This window comes from Hirundo rustica, chromosome 5, assembly GCF_015227805.2.
Source record: "Hirundo rustica isolate bHirRus1 chromosome 5, bHirRus1.pri.v3, whole genome shotgun sequence".
Lineage (NCBI taxonomy): Eukaryota > Metazoa > Chordata > Aves > Passeriformes > Hirundinidae > Hirundo > Hirundo rustica.
In genome coordinates, this window is record NC_053454.1 from 23,560,714 (window position 1) to 23,581,746 (window position 21,033).

Sequence of the window (21,033 nt, forward strand, 5' to 3'; positions counted from 1 at the left end):
TATCTGCAAGTAAGCAGAGGTAGTCTGATTTAAATGCTGTAAATCTTTAAGATGGTATGCTGGAATGCTTAACTAGCTAATGTTTTGCTAATGAGACTAATAAATATGTATTTCTGAGAAGGTTGCAAGCTCCAGTGATAACCAAGTCAAGGGACAGCACTTGGTTATACTATGGAACTGTTCTGTGATATTGGGCAAATTGCTTGTCCTCATATACCACTTGTGGATCCACAAATCAGCCTGAAGGAATCTGTCTCCTCAGCCTCAAATCTTAAAAGCCATGATATTTGTATTGCATCCTGCTCTTGGTTAGCAAGCTGTAGCTAGTGTGTAAAACACTATTAGGCTACAGAGCATTAATGAGAAAGCCACCAAATTGGCCTTCATGTTTGGTTTCTTGATGGCAAACAAACTACAGCAGTAGAAGTGTACTACTCACTGTTTCCAAGTCCACTGTAAAATAGAGAAGTCAACAGAAATTTTTGAGTCTAACACTGAGAACTTTTAGAGCGTCTTCAAAAAGTACTTTGGCAAGTGAAGCACTGATAGTTAATTTTTTATCTGTTGCTCAGTGAAGAAGCACTGTAAAGCTGCCACAAGCAATATTGTCTTTCTAGATAGGTTTTTTTGTGACTTATCAGAAACCTACCAGGGTACCTAATGAAAAAAATGTAGTGGTATACAAGGTTTCTCTTTGCTCCCTTTCAGTCTGTTGTGCTTCCATTGCAGCTGACCTCACCAAGTAGATGCAAACCTGATCTACATCTCTGACAACTTCAGAAGACGAGAAATAAATAATAGCTGTCTTGGTTTCTGAAGCTGGAAGAACTCACTGCTTTTGGTCAGGTTTTATCTGATTTGTTGAAGCTTTAGGGAAAAGCAAACTTATGTCTGTTTTTATCCACAGGATAAAAACAGACATATCCACTCACTGCAAGTAGCATTAACTGGAAACTCATAGCCAGATACTGTGTGGGTGATGTCCATGTGAATGTGGAATAGCTGCGCTTAACTTCCACCAGGCTGTTTCAGGATTTTCCTTGCCTGTTGTATTTTGTGAGGAAGACTAAAAGCGAGCTTGGGCCCTGAGGGATCTGAGCAGCTAGAGGACTGGAAACTGCTGTCAGGAGTGGGGACACAGGCAGCATGCCTTGGATGTCCCAAACATATCTCAGGCTACCTTCTGACTTTGCAGGTGTTTTGCAGAAGGGAATGGGGAAGTTACTGTGCCAGACAGAGTCTATTACCCAAAGAGACTGGTCTATGCAAAAGGATGGAAGGGCAATCTCTCTCTCTCTGTAGCAGGATTGTTTGACCCTTATACACGGTATTGCCAGGCCCGCCTCCACTTGACCCCAATCTCAACGTCCTAGACAGCCTCCATACACAAGCAGACATCACTACACTGGCTATAAATGATTCATTCACATCTAGCAGAAATCCACATACTTTAATAAATGAAAACTAGTGCAACTGTGCAATGCCAACAGCTCAGGCTGTTGGGATGAATATGTTGTGGAGCATCGTCCTGACTAGCGGAGCAGTCCAGATGTGTGCGCTTGCCGCAGGAACCCAGAAGCCTTACACCTGCCTCTCTGGTAGCGTTTGTGCTGCGGCTGACATTTTGTCCTGGCCTCAGTATGAGCTTTATAGCTTGACGCGCTCAGCTGAGAAGCTGAGGGGCATATTTGAACAATGTAGGATGCCATAAAGCAACAAGTCGACAGATGAGAGCCACACAAGCCCTTTCTTCTTTTCTGGCTGTTCAAAAGCCCACTTGTGCAGTTGCCCAGACAATGGTGACTCTTAATTGTTCACCCAGCTGTGCTGAGAAGCCAGTGACTGACTTCTGTTTGTCTGAAATGAGTTCATGTTTTTTTTAGCATAGCTGTCTGACATCAGTGCAGATGGTGATTTCAGCAGGGATAAAATAGCTGTATAGGCAGAGGCGGTTCTTGGTCTCTTTATGCTTTGTGAATTAAATTCTTGTATGAAAAGACTGAAGAGTTTCTGCATGGGTGGGCAAATGTGCCTTCCTGGGGCCATGTTGGAAGCAGTATGATGCAGGAATACAACACCAGTAGCACGAAATATCACTGGAAATCCCCTATTGCTGCTCCAGCACATGTTTAATTTTTTTTCTCCCATGTTACATAGCTTTAATGTTTAGGTTTGACCCAGATATCATAAGAAGCTAGAGGATTAATCAGAAATAAATTAGATCTGGTTGTTGCAGTGCTTAGGTGTTCCTATTTTATGGATTTGGGCATCTGAATGAAGGTTGACTGCCAAAAAAAGTGCTTATCCTGTCTCTCTGTCTGCCTTGCTGGTTTGGGTAGTTCTGTTGCATTTTTTGAAACAGCAGGTTAGGAAGTCAAGGTTAGTTTTATTTCTAACCATGCAACAATTGCTACTAATAAGTTTAAAAATTATGACAAGAAGAAAAAATGCATGTCTTGCTGCAACCTTGCCCAGTTCTTACTGCTCTAATACCCATGCAAATGTGTTTTCAATTTTTTTGCCCTTCTCCTTGCTGCCCACCTCCCCTTGTCAAACTCTGCTACTGCAGGATTCCTTCCTTCATGTTGGGCATTTGGTAGTTAAAGATGTCTCTGTAGGGATGTGAGACTCCAAAATTTTGAGTAAATTGTTTGCTTTGATATGACTATCCAAACAGGATATATATCCAATATATCTCTAAGAACTTTTGGCATGCAATTGGGATTGTATTTTCTCTCAAGCTTTCTCTGGAATCAAACAATCCAGTCACCCTGAAAGTTGGTATTAGTAGTAATGAGATTCTAATGTCAGGAACAGGACCAGACCATAAAGAATAATAACAACAACAATTGAAATACGGATCCTGGGCAAAAGACCTTAAACAATGAATTAAAACTGAATCCAGTTGGATCTTAGCAGAAATTATCCGGCTTTTCAGTAGACTCCAACAACGTCGTGATTGTGTGTAATACCTTGAGTTCCGTATGTCAAACAGTTTAGCTGCATGTCTGGTTTATGTATGTATTAAAATCAATTTATAGCAGTACATGCAGGCATAATAAATCGGATTTTTCTTAAGCATGAAAGTTCTAACAAATATTTACCTATCTTGAGAAATAATGGCATACACATATAAAATCAAAGAGGACTAACTGTATGTGGTTAAAGACGGATGTCACTTTCTTGTGCAGTTCTGGTTACCAACTTACGAGCACTTTCCCAAGGTCTTCTTTGTTTTTCAGAGACAGTTATTATATCTATTAGCATGTGGCATTATGTAACTTAGTAAAATGGGCAGAAACTACATGTATTCTTTGAAACCAGAACTCTGACTCTGTAACTTTTTTGTTGTTTTTTGAAAGAGGAGATACAAAGGTGTTTTACTGTTTGTAAGTAATCTTGGTAAAATTGCATATGTATATATACATAAAGAACTAAAGAAAAAGTTTTGCACTTTGTCTCCTGCAGGACAATATAGAGGAAAGGCAGTTCTCTTCTGCTGTGCACACTAGGAATATATGCTCTTAAAAAGTATGAGAAAGTTTTTAGGTTTTACTTTTAAATTAAAAAAAATATGATAAATTAGTCATTCACATAGATTATTTTAATAGTATTTAAATTTAACAGTATTTAACAAAATGTGAAGAGTGGCTATAAATCTGAGCAAATTGAAAGTGATTATGACTTAATGGAATTTATCATTTATTCTGTCATGAGAATGATTTTCTTCCATAAGTAAGAAATCCCCTTAGCTTGTGTTCTTCATGTTGTTGCTGATGAATGAGCTGCATTTTCTCAAAGAGCAGCTTCTTTGGATGTGAATCCTGGTTCTAGTGCATCTGACCAAGCTTTAGTCTGACATGAATACAATTCTCAACAAGGGCTGGCTGTGTGACAGATCAGTACAAGTGTAATGCTGTGGAATAATAAAACTTTTGTGCTCCGAGTCAGTGATACCGTGAGGTATGAAGAACAGACTTTGCTGTATATGTGGTGTTTCAGTCATTCTTCTTGCAAGTTAATGTCACTTATGTCATCTGGTAGGGGAAAACAAATAGGCTTTGTAGATTATAGGATTTTTCAGATATGTCATTCTAATTGTCTGTTAGTGTTATGGGCCTGGCATCAGGTCAGCACTTGGCTGTGTAATGAAGAGTGGAGAAGTCAGTGGATACCCAGCCCTTATGCTTAATTAGTATTTGCTTGATTTTCCTATTCTTGGAAACTAAAGAAGATATTTGAGTTTCATAGGCATATTTGAAGTTTTGAATGTGACCCATGCTTTGAGGTGAGGAGGAATTGGTGTTCTCCTGTGGTTTTCATGCTCTGTGCTGTAAAGCCAAAACATTATCAGCATCGTGAATTTGGCATGTCTCCAGGTTTGAGAGATGGGCCCCAAGGCTCATTAAGCATTAAGATTTAGGTTCATGTGAGGACATTTGAAACTGTTTTATATGAATACAGAGTCCTTAATCTGTAAATTTTATTGATGTTTCATAATGAAGCACTATTTATTAATATGGTTTAGATGAGGGGCCAAAGGTAACATAAACCCTAATGCTAAGCCCAGAAGAAGGGAATAGCCTGTGAGGGGCATTCTTGGGTACAGACAGAATGACCCGTCTTTGTATTTATGTTTTTAAAAAAATGCATTTCAGCAGACTAAATAGTAGAGCTTTTTCACTGATACTTGGTTATTGACAGGGAAGGAGACTGTGGAACACTGATCCACTCAAAAGGAGCATCACTCAGATGCAAGGCAAGGCAATCCTCTGAAAAGTTTCAGCTTTTCAAGAGTGTATGTTTAAAAAAGCATATTTAGTGCTTTTAGAAAGCATATCCATGGCCATTGCTACTCAGTGTAAAAGCCATGCATGAATTGTAAATTTATAGGTGCATGAGATGCTCTTCATATCATCAGTCCCTGTGATTGTAGGTTCTGTATAAATAGCTTGTGAAGTTACTTACAATCTTCCCTGCTGCCTTTCTTGAGTTGTTTGCAAGGGCTCTATTTTGTTCATATTTTTAGTTTTTGGCAGAGCAAGACTCAAGCAGTCCTGTGTTTGGAATATTGTTTTCTCAATACTACATATCTTCATAGGTCTTTATTCACTTTGTACATATTAGACAGGACTGTGAGCCCTTTATAGGACAAAGTCAGTTCTGTCCTGCTTTTTAAAAAAGCACCTTGTTCATCTGATTCTAAATAAATGATGTCAGGGGCATCATTAGCAATCACTCAAGAATGTTTTCCCAAAAATATTTTTGTGACCTCAGGAACATGTTTATATTTTGAAACTTCTTAGCCATGTCTTTTGCAACAAAATATTTTGACTTTTTATTGTTCACTCTTTCAAGGTGATTTGTTCATCTTTAAGACTAGTAGTGGACTTTTCTGTCCTTTTCAAATGTTTGTGGGCATTTTGGAGCTGCCACTAGAGCATGAGTTAAAAATATGTGGATACTGAAACTGTCTAGGCTAATAATTATCAAGTGCTGAAAGGCTGCTTGTTTGAATGTAAGTCTGTAAAACTTAATTTGAAGAGAGAAATGTCTCTGTGAAGTTTTACTGTAGATAGAATTTCCTGAATTCTCAAATATGAAATGCCCTTTTACTTTTAGATCAGATCATTAGTCAGGTTTTCTTTTTAGGAATATGATCTGTTACTTGAGCAAAGAGCTCTGTTGGATACCTCTCCCTCCAGCCTGGATGTGAACACACATCACTTTAACCTTTCTTTTCTCCATTTCTGAAGTTTATTCTCTGAAAACACTTCTCTTCCATTTCCTCCTAGTATCAAGGTCTTTTTGGAGGCTGGCTTTTGGCAACCATCCTCCGAATATTTTCTTAACTGACGCTTCCTTGCAAGAATTTCATGGGCAGTTTATTGGTGCTTTTCATTAGATCTTTTATCAACTGTTGCCTGAAACGCTTTCTCTTCCTGGCAAAAGTTTTTCAAATTCTTAGCTCATGATAAAAAACCCAGAAATGTCTAATAAGTTAGTCACACAGTGGCTAGCACTGATTTCAGCTTGTCTGTCAAGCTGTGGAGATACTTTATCTCCTGGAATTCCAAGCCTTGGGGACAGCACAAGTAGAGCAATTGATTCTCCCCATACCTATGAGAGCTGGTTTTTATCAGGGGAAGGAAGTGACCTAGCTTCTCCCTGTGCGTGGGACTAGAGCAGCTTTCCACTTCCATCATGCCCTCTTGTTTCTATAAGGTAAGACAGATCTAAGGTTTTAGCTTCTATGCAGTGTCCTACTGTGCTTCATTTAACAGGTAGCTGCTGGAGAGTCCAAGTCAGCACCTGGAAGGGGGGAAAGGGAGGATGAGTGTCTGGTTGTCCCAGGGGAGATTTAGATTGGATATTAGAAAAACTTTTCTCACCAAAAGGGTTGTAAGGCATTGGATCTGGCTGCCCAGGAAAGTGATCGAGTTACCATCCTCAGCAGTGCTGGGTTAACAGTTGGACTTGGCCCATCTTTGACGTCTTTTCCAACCTTGATTACTCTATGTGGGACTGAAAATTACAAGAGGACTTTTTGGGAGGAACAGAGGATTTCTATGACTCAGGACAGGTGCATAAATGTTAGGGGTGGTAGGCAGAAATCCCCACAGAGATCTTGAAGGGTCTGAGAGTAGGTCACGTGTATGTAGAGACTGAGGTTTTCTGGATAGAGCTGAAGATTCTTAGTTGTATCCTGGTTTGGCTTATTGTCTTCTGGGTGTTTGGTGGGACTGTTGGGATCACTCAAAATGAGCCAAGGATTAAGATTAGGACTGGGAGAGACTGGAGATTAGGATCAGGGGAGAGGGCACAGGCTAGAGCTGCAGATGCAGTTGGGGCTGCCAGAGGAAGATACGTGCTGCAGGTTTTCTCTCCTGAAAACACTTTAGACTACGACATGGCTGGAGACAGGAGGCCCAGGGCAGACAAGTCCTTTGGTTAGGATTGGTGGGGCAAGAAAGCATGGGACTGCAGTGTCAGGGGCTTCTAGGAGAAGATGTGGGTTAGTGCTTTTTCTCACTTGCAGAGTCTTTCCCTTGGGCCATGGCCGAGGATCTTGTGCCAGGTCCCCAAAGCAAAATGGTGATCAGTCTTGCCTGCCTAGTGTTTCAATAGAAAACTACCAGAGCTGATAAATCTTTACATATCGAGACATGTACTCTATGAAAGTCTAAGTTGGCACAGAAAATTTAGCTTATGCATACAGGCCTATGTCAGAAGAGGTGTAGTTAGTGGATTTTTGAGAAGCAGGGATGGACAGTAACTGTGCGAGTTAAAGCAACTATTGAGACAGTGCACAAACAGCACAAATTTTCAGCTGGCTTGGTAGCAAAGCAAGTTTAAACCACTCAATGTTCTGGCATCTGGATTGTTACTCTAAATGAGGCAATATTTCATAAGCAGTCAGTCGGCTCTGGAAGAAACCTCCCTTTGACATACTCTGCAGCAAGCAAGTCGTGGGGGGTTTGGTGCCAGACTGTTTCCAACAGGAGACAAACTTTTTAATAATAATTTTAATTTCTTCCTCAGTGTTTTCCATCTTGCCCCATCCCATTTCCTCTCTCTTCAGCCTCCAAATGGTGACCTAAAATGTTGTTTGTTCCCTACTCCTGTCCTTCCTCTCCATTTATCATTCCCCTGGATTTCACAGGGAAGTCTGTACAAGCCATTTTGAAGATTTATTTAGAATGGGTTTTTGCATTTGTGGTTTCCAATAAGAACTCTTTATTTTGCCTTCTATTATTGCCTATGACTTCTAATCTGCACCTGCAATATTGGTTATGGTGCTGATGCATTCACATTTGAGTAATAAAGAAAATGAGCTGCTTTAGCTTATGTATTCTTTTTTTTCCTGAGACAGAATGGGCAGACTGAGGATTGAAATCACAAGAGAGCTACAGTATTTGGAAAGAAGTCCTCTGGCAAGAAAAAAAGATACCTTAAATTCCCTGCTGTAGCAGCTAAATGGAAAATGGTAGTTTTACAAAGTTGCTGCTGTGTGAGGTTAAAACATACCATAGTATCTCGGGGCGGGGGGAGGAGAAGTAATTTTTTTCCATTTGTGAGATAAAATAATGGTTCTAGAACATAGGCAGTTCTTTTATTGTCATTCTCTTCATCTAATGAGGAAAAGTGATTTTTTTGTAAATAGAAATATATGAATTCATTTGGTTTTAGGACATTACTGTTAGATTCTACCTTAAGCAGAAGCGGAATAGTACAGCCATCTGTACGAGCTTGGTTTACGGAGTTTTTAACTTCAAGAATATTAAAAAAATACCCCCCAACTCCCAAAAGTGTCATTCATATTGGTTTTGATGCTACTCTCAATTCATGATGGTGTTGGAGATGTGGGAATGTCAAGAATGTAATAACGTGTATGATTTAGGACAAGTGGAACAGAAGCTTTACTATGATCATAGAAAACTGAGAATAGCATCTCCTACTCCGCTCCCCTGTTCTGTCCAAATGATTGCAGAAACCCAACCTATATAGTGTTTCAGGGAGACACAAAGGGAAAGAGGTGAGGAAAAGTGATCATTTCAGTGTTCATGAAGACAGATGTTCACTCCAGGAGGGATGAATGCCTTCATGAGCTTGTAAACAGCCACAGCCCTAAGGAATCATGCAACAAATAGTGTGCCACTATGGAGAGATGGCTCTTGGTGGAGCTTTGAGCAGTGGCACGCCACCTGTTATCCTAACTCAGAAGTAGGGAGCTAGAAACCATCACAGACTGTTAGCTTTTAGTTGAAAGGAATATTTTTTTCATTTGGATAAATTTCTCAGCCAGACCTCTCAAATATTAAATATGGGTAATTTTACCACCACGGTAAGCTGCCAGAGGAGTCTGCTCTTGAATGGAGACCATGTCAGTCCAAAATGAGGTTCCTTTCTTCCATAGAGGTATTCTAATTTTCAGAGAGTTTTAAATTTAAGCAGACATCATTTTTTCTCTTCAAAGAGAGAATTTTATCCAAAGAGAGAATTTTATTCAAAGAGAGAATCCATGTTTTGAACTGATGATTTTCTTCCTAGTGGATGGAACTGGTTGAATTTTTCTTTGGATAAAAGGCATTATGGTTTTCTCTCAGGGGTAGGGTGGTGAAGACAAAGTGTTTGTTACAACAGGGTTTTACAATTAAAATTCCCCACTTTTAGAGGCTTGGCCATTTTTTTGAGTATTCTAACAATGAGCCATGTCAGCACATCTCATAGCATGCTCATGGGTGGTGAGGAGCTTGGATTTGGGGGGGTTTTAATCTTTGGACACTGAACAGTGTCCAACTGTGATACCACTGGCCTAATGGTGTTTTCATGATGAGATTGGGGATTTTATGGATTTCCTTTTTATTTGTCTTCTCTCATTTATGATTTATGGGGCCCTCCATTCAACACAATATATGGAAGGATGGCATTTAATTTCAAGTAAAGATGGAAAAAAATAGACAGGCCACCCATAAAGTGTACATCCTTTCTCACTGCCAGACTTGGATGCCATCTGGGTTTCTGCTCTCAGGCCCTTCCAGGCATGGTCTGCTTGTACACAGGTAAGGCAGGCTGATGTGTCAGAATTCACCCAGAATTGGTCTGGGTCACTGATGTAGATCAATTTAGAATTTAAAATAAATACTCTTGAGCTACTGTGCTGTAGATATTCATACTAGTCTTTCTTCATTTCATTGATGGAATTTGAGTGTCCCTGTGTGTTTTCAGAAGGGAGGAAGGGAAGGTTCTTTTTTTCCAGTCACACTGAAATCCTTATGTGCTCGGGGAAAGTGTTTGATAATTTGGATTTTTTGACTTACCTCTCATCAAATTCTCCTTTCTCATAACAGGTTGCTGAATGCAATAAAGCCGGGATTGGTAAAAAAGATCAATAGACTACCGACCCCTATTGCAGGTTTGGTGAGTATATGAAATGGAGGAAAATATTTCAGTGCTGCTTTTTGCACCGTGACATTGACTATGTGATTCAGATAGCAATTATTTTTGTAATTTGAATTCTTCTAGCCTAGTAAACTCAGACAGTCCCTCTGAAATTGGAATGCACTGTGTAGTCACCTTAAGACCTTTCAGTCTTTTTTTCCAGAAGTAAGGCAGTATTCAAGTAGCAGGATTTATTTTTAGAGGAAGACGATCTTCTTGGTTATATATCACCTCTCAGTTGTAGCACTAGCTTTAGAAAAACTGGAATGCATGCATTAGAAGCCACCACCACAAAAAGATAGTTTTTGGAAAGGAAGAAAACTGTACTTGTATATTTTGTCTCATTTTCCCTTTCTCCAAAATACCACAGTCTGCAGATAAGATTCACTGTGGGACTATCTGGGGAGCTGTTTCATGTTGACTTTAAGGGCAGAGCAAAATTTGACCATACTCTGTTGTAAGCAAGGAAGACCACAGAGGATGTGCTGACAGCTCATGGGCTGTCGGGAGCACTGGGTGCTCAGGGGGTCACCTCAAGTGGTGGCACAGTCCTGTGCTTGATGTTGGGGCAGAAGGTGGTGGTGTTGGGTCTAACAGGATTAGCCACATGGAAATATGGCTGTATTGATTTTACCTTCAGTTGTAATTGGGAATGATAGGGTCTTGAGCATGTGGAAGGTGGCCATCCTCTATCTAGACTCATCATATATATACAAGGCTCAGAATATATTACTTGTTGATAGCTAAAGTTAATGATCCTTTGTATAAAAGGCATAAAAAAGTTTCAGTGTATCAGAAACCATGTTACATTTGCTGTTAAATTAGATCTATAATTAGATCTGTTAAATTAGATCTTTATAGCCTTTGAGGCTGGGTCTTTCAACCTGTATATTGACAAGGATATTTCTGCATGAATACTGCCTGGTTTTAGAATCTCATTTTTGATCCTACCACCCTTTCTCTAAAGTTTCCTTGAGTGCCATTCTTTTACCTCTAAAACTCATCTAGTTTTATTCCTTTGCAGTCCTATTTGAAAGGAATATTTGATATAAACAGCTGAAAAAAATACCAGTAGTGCAGTTTTCTTTTCCTTGGCTTACTTTCAGGAAAGACTCAATTTTTGTTATGACTGTTTTAAGAAGATGATATTGAATTACATTCATTTTTTTCCTTATTCATATGTAAAATCCCAACAGTAAGGTGGTTATAGGAGGAAGAACATAGAAAAAAAGTCATTATGTGTGTGTTTATTTTTCTCATTTATTGAGATAAAGCTTTCTTGCAAAATGTGTATCTTCAAAGCATTATGAAGAAAAATATTTTCAGGTTACTAATGATACAGCAGATCTTTTTTTGTGTTGTAAAGTGACTTTATCACCTCTATACCTGTGTCATCTGATTTTCTTTAGTAACTACTTTTCTAATGTTTCTCCTAATAAATAATTAGGCTATTTAAAAAGTTCGCTGTTTCTGAATTCTTGAACATCACCAATGGATGTTTTAATATACTGTTTTGTGAATAAATTGCTCCCAACAAAACAAACTATCGAAATTTCCCCTTGTTTTCCAAGATGTCTGGTTCCATACTTTTGACTTTTGCCATTTGTAGTTACAGTGGTAAGTGGCTGCTTTCAGGTTTCCTTGTGAATTTAGATTATCAAGTGTTCTTTCTAGTCTGTTATGCTTGTTTATGGTGTATTATTTAAAAGTACAGCCATCAGGGGTGTGTTTGAGTACAGGGTATAACCCTTTCTTTTCACTTACCTGTACCATGCCTATGCATCTGAAAAAAAACCAAAGCAAAACATTAAAATATTGACACTGTGGTCCAGAAGCAGTTATACCTCCTAGGTAGTTGACCCTATATGAGAGACATTCTGTTATTAATTGCCAATTTTTCTTTATTATCTTAGTTTTCATTGGTTTGACATACTAAATAGTTACTACTTTCCAGTTATTTCACTCCAGTGAGCATGATTCCCTCAAGTACAAGTAGAAATGTGGGTGGGGCGGGCAAGGCAGCCAGTCTGGTGGAATTACATAGCATTGTTTATGAAGTACACAGAAATGCTGTGAAAGCTTCAGTACCTTTTCGTCCTTGCATGAGATAGATTTCCCACACCTAGATACTCCTTCTGCCTAAAAAGTGTAACCTAATTATTGTAACAAAATTAATTTCTTTCCTGTAGCTGATAGAATAAGTATTTATTTCTCTAGGAGAGACAATACATACATTTTCATTTATACACAGTAGGAGCTAAAACTTATGAGTAATTGTGGAGTATTCAAAGTGCCTTTTTTTTCATATTTAACCTCCAGAGACAGTTATTTATTACATAGCTCTACAAAATGTCTACTTGAGGCTAATTCTCCAGATATAGTCTATTTTTCTCTTTTGTTATGGTAAGGAAAAATTAGGAACTGTCCTTTATTGAAGGAAAATAACAGTGAATTTGAAGCCCATATCAGACACAGGCTGAGGTGTTCACTTGGGAGTATTATCAGATGTAAAAATTTTGCCGGTATTTCATGTTTGAGTTACTTCTCACAACACTTCTGTAAGTATTATGTATAACTGCTTTAGTGTTGACAGGTAATTCTTCAAACTTTTCCTGGCATTTAAAACTAGATGAATCTGCAGTTATTCTGAAATTATCACCAGTGACTTGCTCGTGTATTTTGAGAGGGAATAATTTATTTGCAAATCTTGCATACCAAGACACCAATCATTTAAGTAAAAATTAGTTATAGTGCTGTAGTGTTAAAGTAAGAGCTTAAGGATCTGAACACCACCATACTTAGCACAGGCTATATCAATACACAAAGATCATCTTTGTCTAGTTGCAAGTCTAAGTCAGGATGTGGATTGTACGCAGCCTTACATATAGAATTACATATGTTCAGCTTGGCAGGTTTGTTTGTCATTTGCTTTGATCTCCAGAAGTGCCGACTGCTTCTGTTATCACAGCAGAAATGATACATTGCTTTAATGAAAGAAAGAACCACTGCTTTGGTATTCAGACTTGCAGTATTAAATCTGATGAAATGTTTTCTCGTTCTTGTTCAGTATTCATTAATCCCAAAAGCTAATGCTCCCACCAAAAAGCAAATTCACAAAACATTTAAAGAACACATGAGGCCTAGTAACAGGCTCTACTAGAAGCCTTGTTGCCAGAAGACATTTTCTCATTGAGAAATTGATACTGAGCATCTTTGTTCTAACACTGTCAGGTTTCTGGCACCATGATTTCATGTATTTAATTGTAGAAGGCTGGAGAAGCGTTTTGGCTAAGTTATTAATTAAAAAAAACATCTGGAGCTGCAGAAGATTTGTAAAGATATATTAGAGTACAATGAATATAATTAGGTGACTTTTACAAAACCAGCAATTTTTTCAGTGAGTTGCTGTTTTCTTTCATTTTGTATGACATTCATAGTGAATGCAACTAATTTTCAAGGTTTCTACTAATTGCAGTTTTGTACCTCTATACCTTATTATCTATTCTATAAAAAGTTACCAGCATCACCATAGATAACTTTGCTCTATAATACTAACCACTGTATGTTGACTTTCTTTTTCCCTTAAAAAGACTCCAGCTTTTGCTTCCTGTCTCTGAGTAATGTCACTCTGTGAGAAAAGAAAAGGTTTCTGCCTTATCTTTTGTTTGACAGGACTTAGGGGAGTTTATAGCATTACTTCAGTTCCTTGAACAATCCCCACAGGAGCTCAGACACTTACTTCAGAGGCTGTGTGAACGATTCTCACACATAATAGGAGGAAGTAGTCAAGACAAAGATGAAGAGATGAACTTTAGCTTGGATCTTGGCTCATGTTTCAGCCAAGTGTTTACTGTGGCGTCCAGTTTTCATTTTGTTTATGGTCCTTAATGTTGTGACATATGTATGATATAGCACTGGAAAAAATAGACCTGCAGAAGTCACCTGGTTGCATGGTTATTGCACCAAGAACAGGGCCGTAATGTGCTGCTTAGGAAAGCTCGTTCCTTTGAAAGCAAGGTTGGGGTTTTTTTCCCTCGTTATTTTCCCAGGAAGTTTCTTTTGGCAAAATGTCCTCTGAGAGCTTGCTATTACCCTTATTTAGAACAGCTATCCATCTGCTGGTGCTGGTAGTTTGTTCTTATAAGCTGTAATATTGCACAAATTGTAAGTTTAAGATTTTTCTATATTATATGTTATTTCAAAGGAATGTCATCATCATGTAAGCTTTCAGGAGTCTGTGCTACTAATTAAATTCAGCAAATGAGATCTTGTTTCTTCATGCAGGTATGAACTTCAAAATAAAATTAGAAGACCCAAATAAAGTATAGTGTGTTTCACACCATTAAAAATAATTAGCAAAGATAAAGAAATATACAAAACTTTAACAGATGTGTGTGATTTTTATCACTTTTATTCATACCTCTTTGTTACTAATTTTTTTCTCAAAAAGTTATCTTCTTGGTTTTTTTCTTTTAAATTTATCACTCTCCATTTATTTCTAGAAAAAGCCTGCTCCTATTTGAATATATAGATACATAATATATGATAATTTTGGTTTCCTTCTTTTGTGCTACTATTCTCTACTGAACATATTCATTTCCCAGCACAATTGTATTAATAAAAAAGTCTTGCTGTGTAAGTTGTGGTACATGTGAAGTAAACAGAAGCAAAATTTCCTGACTATCTAAAAACAATAAGTTCTTGGCACTGAAGAAAAACAAAGTGTCAACAGCATTGCAAAATACTGTGCAAACCTTCTGCCGTGTTTTCTGTGGATCTTCTTGCTAAATAGTAATTGGTTTCTCTACACCTCTAGTGCCTGCTTTCAGTTCTGAAATCTGAACGTTTGACTAATGCAATATTTACGGTCTGGCCAGTAGTTGAGAGCAGCGCTGTGTGCTTTGGCTCATCACATACTGTAATGTATATTGAATCTCTTCACTAAAGCAAGAGCATCCTTAAAAAAAAAAAAAAAAAAAAAAAAAAAAAAGGTTAGTATTGAGTCCTTGTATTCTTTGTTTGGGTTTTTTACTCCCTTAGCTTTCTAGACGGCCTTCAAATTTATTTTTCATTTAGATTTTCTTGCCTTGGGTGTCATCTGAGCTGGGCAGAATTACTGTATAAAATTCCTGTTTAATGAATTTAGCTGTATGTTGTATTCATAAACATTTCTAAGTTGCACAAATAATATAAAAGCAAACTAACAGGTGTTTCTTAACCACATTGTTTGTAAACAGAGTCTGCGTAGAATAGTCTGTAGTGAAGCTGTAGTTAATTCATCGCAGAAGAGAAAAACAGCCATCAGTTCAAATTTGGCAGGAAGCACAGAGAAAGCAATATTGGGGGGAAAACAAGATACAAACAAATAAAACGTAAAAGTTTATATGGAAAATCAGCTCTTTATCCTTTTTAAACTGGATTGAAGGTTTTTATTGCTTCCAATTAACCATACAAATGCTGTCCAAGAGGGATTTCTCTCCTGCCATTTAGAGTAGTAATAAAAATGCAAAATAAAATGCTGGCATCTCATTTAGTATTTTATTGATTAAAATGGCTCTGCTCACTCTGGTGTATTGGGTTTGGTTCCAAACCTCTCAAATATATGATGCTGGAAACGAATAATTTACCTTACAGCAAATGTACTGGAGACATATTCCACTGCTGCACTTGGGTTCAGCCTGTGTTGCCTGGCTTCCAAGTTGTACTATAAACTGATGTGTGCATGCAAGACAGGCTGAAATAATAGGAAATTAATAAAAGTCATGTACTCTATAAAAACAAACAAACAAACCAAAGGGAGGTAAATTACCCCACCTTATTTATTTGTTTGTGATGGTCTGAACTGCATTTAGCTGTAGCACACACCCTCAGAGACGTGAGTTCAGCCAACTCCTAGTATGGAGTTCGTGTTCATATTCACCACCTCTGTATGGCTCATGAGCTGTCCCTAACGTCCATGGGCAATCACTTCTTCCCTCAGATACCAGCTGCAGTGTTGTGTTTCTGATGGCTGGAGGTGAAACTTGAAGAGAAGAACCTTGTTCATTTCCAAATTGCCCATTATTGATTCCTCAGGGGTTTTTGTGTGCTTCCTGCACTGCTGGCCCCAGCCAGAACTCAGTCAGGACTTTTGCAGACCAACCTCACTGCTGGCCCTGAAGTCCCATGTTCTGGATGCTTCCTTGGCTGGAGCGCTTACAGTGCACTCAATAAGATAAACTGTTGGCTGGGACCACTCCTTGTCATGCTAAGGATACTGGCCCTTTCTGCCAGTGTCCAGGAGTTCGTCCCTTGTTATAAGATGAAGTCTCTCAGTACCCAGGGTGTGCTGAACAGTTTCCTTGTTGGGTCAGAACAGCACCAGCCAAGATGGGTAAATATTTGCAGGACACATGTGAAGGATGGCTGTGATCCATAGCTGCTGTGGAAGTATGCAAACTTTTTCATGTCATGTCAAACTTTTTCCCAAACTAGACCGGTTAGGATTCAAAGGTGAACCATTTTCACAGTCAGTTTAAATTGTGCCTTCAGCCTGCTGAGCTCTGCTGCTGAGAATGTCGAGACTTGGTTTGGCCGAATGCTAATAATACTTGTAAGCTCTTTGTGGCAAGGATCATCTGTTAGTCTGTTTTTGTCTAACACCTCACCCCATGAGTCCTGTTCCATGGCCAGCACTCCTAGACAGTATGTTAATACAAATAATAAATAACAGTTACAAAAATATCACAAGCATTCCTGTGTCATTCACAGCCTCATTTTAGTCTGCTCTCCCAACAACTGTGAGTTTAATCAGTAGGTTTATAATTAGCTTTATTCACACTCAATAATTCAGAATGTTAATATGCAAATTTGGAGGCAAGGGGAACCTTTTCTATGATAAAACCCAGAGAGGATGGTCACTGCAGAGGATGTCCTTTTTTGATTTTTTTTTTTTTTCCTGTATGGAGACACCCTTTTCTTGCCCAGACTTAGCATGCTTTAGAAAAAAAGTGCTTGATTAAAAGCAGAGTCTACATGTTTAGGGCTATGAAGTGACTTCTCAAAGATGTTATTTATAAAATATAATAATGATTTTTTACTTTTTTTTTTTAACAGAAAGTCTAGTAAACTGAAGGATTCCAGGGATAATATTTGAAAATTGCAAAAAGGAAAACATGGCTACTGCTGAAGGGATAATGCTAGACAGCTGAAATGTAAACTTGCCCTTATCATGGTGTTAACCCTTACTATAAATGACAGAGTCTTTCCTTGGTTTGGGAAGGGCAGCTGGCTTCCAGGAAGAGCCCGTTTTGTAGCTGTGAAAATTGTAGGTTGCCCACTGGAATAACTGTTAGATTTGCATTCAGATGCTGGAGTCCTTCTGCAAGTTCAACCATGACTTGAATTAATGACACTGAGGTTTAATGGCACTGAGTATTTCAGAAATGGCAAGCTTTTGAAGAATAATCTCTAAGTATTTGTAAATGTCAGAAAAAATAATGGTTTAACAAACAAATGCCATTTGCCACATAGCTTAAATTTGCACTTAATGAAGTGAGGGATCAGTGCCTTCCTTGAGCTGCTATCTTTGAAACAAAGAACCTCCTGAGCAATGATTTATACTCTTCAAAACAAATCCCACTGTTGAAGCTTATGACTTCTCTTAATAGCTGGGCAAATATCACATGTTCTGGAGACATGTACCATCTTCAGGAGTTTTCAGTGAAGGACTTGGATGCCCTGAGTCTGTGAGTGTGCCACCTGTGTCCTGTGGGGAATGAGGCACTATTGCAGTTGTATCCAGGCACCTGCAATTTTTGTGTGTCTTCTGTTCCAAAGTTGATTAGTTTGCAATGAGGATATAAAAAGAAGCACTGAACTAGTGTACTGCAAGTGTTTAGGCCAACACACATAAAATATGCAGAGCTACAACTATCCATGTCTTGAAGCTAAATAAATATCAGCTAAATATCAGCTTTTGTCCTTAGCAAGGAAAACTAGACCTGAGGTTATGGTTGCTTTCAGCTACTCTGAATTTGGCATTCCTACAAAAGACAGCACTGGCCTTCATATTAGCTGCAGTGGGCAACTGACCTGGCTAAAAAATACCCTTCAACTTACAGCATTAACAGAAATGCAGACAGGAGGGAAAGAAGAGGCTCACCAAGTTGGGAAAACAGGTGTCATTCCATCAGTTTAAAATAGTTCTGAAACTGCAGCTACAGAGTTTAAACTTAGATGCACTCCTTAAGGTATTGGCCAAAAGAAAAGGACACAGGAGCCTGGGAAAGTCTCAGTCTTAAAGCCTTCGTTTAAAGGTTGTCTGTGTTTAAAATTATACTTGGTAGTATTCTCACTCCCTAATTCTGGAAAGCCTCTCACAGGTTGGAGTCTGTAGGTCTGCACTATAAATACCATCTCTGATCCCCAACTGTCTTTTTCAGTGACATGTAGCCTCTGCTGCAGGGAACAGCTAGATCAATGCTGATAACCAGATAACAGCAGCCAGCACTGGAAGTGTGAAAAGGGAGGGTACCTTCCCAAAACCCTTAACCTGAGAAGTCCTTCAGTTGCAAGCAGGAAGAGTTTTCACAGTACAATCAGATCAACAGTTTGGCACCTCAAAATGGGAGCTCAAGCTCCCTTGACCTTCTCTTGTGAAAAGAGAGCAAGCAACAGTCTGTTGTGACCCCAGCCCTTGGGCTGAAGATGGTGGCAGGAGAAGGCTGTCTCTAATCCCCTCCCTGGCTGCAAATCAACTTGGTGAAGTCTATTGCGGTTAATGTCTGCTAGCAACTGTTCGCACTGTTTCTATGCTGAAAACCTTTCCGGGCACTCCTAAGTGGATTTATTTTAGATGATGTGCATGTTGCTAGCAGGAGCCTACGTGCTGAATGCAGATGATGGAACGTGTCTTGCTCCAAAGATCACATTGCAGTTGTTTCCCTGACTTAAAGCAAACAGGCAAAAAAGCAAACTAATGGAAAACTGGTGCCTTAAAGATCCGTGCGAAGTGATTTCATGGGTTTAAGAGCCCAGTAAAATTCTGTAGTCTGGTGCTGTGGTCGAGAGTTCATAGAGGTTGAAATACCTGACACTGAATTCTCCTTGTCTCTGCATTCCTCACTGCTCCTGGAATAAAGCCACTCGCTTCCTGCTTGGCATGGTACTTTCCAATTGTAATGTGTTTCCTCTTAAATGTCCAGAGGTCTAATGATACTATAGTAAACCTGTTAAAATTAATGCTGCAGAGGAAACAGCTTAGTTAATTGCTTATGGAAAATGCAGTGATAGGCTGAACTATCTGACCGAGGGACATCAAAACCATTAACTATTAACCTTTTGAAAGCTGCAAAACCTTATGACATCATGTGCAAATCTGCCCCACAGCTTAGTAGGAGAACTGCGCATTTATTTATGGACAAGCAATATAACTAATGGTCTAGAAAATAAATATTGCAATACAGAGCCAATCCTTAGCTCTTTGGAGTGGTGTCCTTCTGTTAAAATCCTCACTATTTGTTTGTTTCTGCCTCCTCATCTTCATGTGGGAGGCACTATTACCTAGATGGTGAATGTCTGTTTTTCTCTGGAGCAATAGTGCACACTGATTTATTACTGCATGATGTGTGAAAGGGAGTTTTCTTTTCAGGCTTTTCAATAAGGGGAGAGTATTGTACTTGCTAAATGTGTGCAGGCATCCAAGTGTGTACTGAGTTCAGCTCAGCTTTTTTCAGTCCATTCTGTTACGCTATTTCATTACCTCGGCTTTTCTCCTTTGAATTGTAGTAGTTCTCATGCACCATTTACAACCAAGCTTGTCTTACCCCATAAGGCCAATGGTAAACACAATGTTTCCCCCCTTCTCCTTTCTCTTCTTTTTTTAGTCATAATGTTGATATTATTTGGTCTCCTTTTCCTGCTAAAGAGACGTTACTTGACTTAATATGTTGCAAAGTGGTGTCGGCATGTTGGGGAGGCATGTTGGACTGAGTGCCAGAGTGACACCCTTGCACCTGTTGTGGGGCAACAAATTTCAAGCCTTAAACTGATAGCCCAGGCTGCCAATACTCTTGCTGCTTGCCATTTTTAAGTGTTGGGTTGGATGGGTGCTGTGTAGTTTGGCTACACAGCCAAAAAATCCTACAGGTGCTACCAAGCGTTCCTGGATATTTCTCATACTTTTTCTTAATGAAAGCTGCCTCGTTGCTGTTGTCCATTGAATACCATTTCTAGTTTGGTTGGAAAGAGGCTTGTTGGTTTTTCCAAAACCAATCCTAACTTTACCACTCCTGCCTAGCAACAGCATTAGGGATCTTAGAGCTAATTCTTGCTGTTGGCTAAATTACCTGAGTTATCAGTAGGTCATTGAATTGTCATCTTTGCACTCAAGCCCTGATATAATGAAGTTGTAGAGGTAGGTTCCTGTGAAGCTGCTTGGTGAGTGCCTTCAGGGAGAAGCTGCAGGCCTGACTTGCAGGTAATGGGCACGAGAAGATGTAGCACGATGAAAAGCTCAAGTGTCGGGGGGGCATAGCCTTGCTGTGCAGGCAGCACCCAGTCTTTGGCTGACTACAGGAGGGATCCAAGGTCATTTTGGCAACTAAGAGAGCTGAGCTGTGAAGCATGTTTGTTTCCTTGGCCAGCAGTGCATGGATCAGGAATGCTGGTCAGTGGTTTTTTGGTTTTAACCTTCCTGTCCTTCCTATCTCCTCTGTCCTGCAGCCCACAGCAGTGAACAGGACCATGCTATAAATGCTCTCTGCCTCTCAAGCCTGGTTTTCAGACCAAAGCTGGCAGACCTGCTAGATAAGAAGTGTGACGTTTATGTATTAATTTCTGGAGTTACAGGGATCAGCCGCCAAGTATTAGCACCACTGTACAATATGTCCTCTGTTATTTAAAAAGGATGATAGTGGATAGGTTCAGTTATTTGAGGTTTCAAGTAATACAGGGCAATTTTCAATGTAATTAATACATGTCAGGAATTTGACCCTTGTGGGGATAACACGAAGTTCTAGATAACTGAGGTGATACTGTAAACAAGTTGTGAAAATTGTGCCAGAAGACTGTCTGCACAGGTCAGTAGCACCAGCTAATAAAATATCTCAA

The 21,033-nt window shown here is 39.1% G+C and overlaps 1 protein-coding gene across 4 annotated transcripts in view; it reads left to right on the forward strand.

Annotated features, from left to right (window-relative positions):
* The window catches only part of LIMCH1 (LIM and calponin homology domains 1), a 175,683-nt gene that overhangs the window by 65,695 nt on the left and 88,955 nt on the right, over positions 1-21,033 (forward strand). For all 4 annotated transcript variants that reach the window (XM_040064414.2, XM_040064416.2, XM_040064417.2 and 1 more), the window contains one exon: positions 9,852-9,921. In XM_040064414.2, the coding sequence (XP_039920348.1) occupies positions 9,852-9,921 (70 nt within the window). The remainder of the gene's footprint in view (positions 1-9,851; positions 9,922-21,033) is intronic.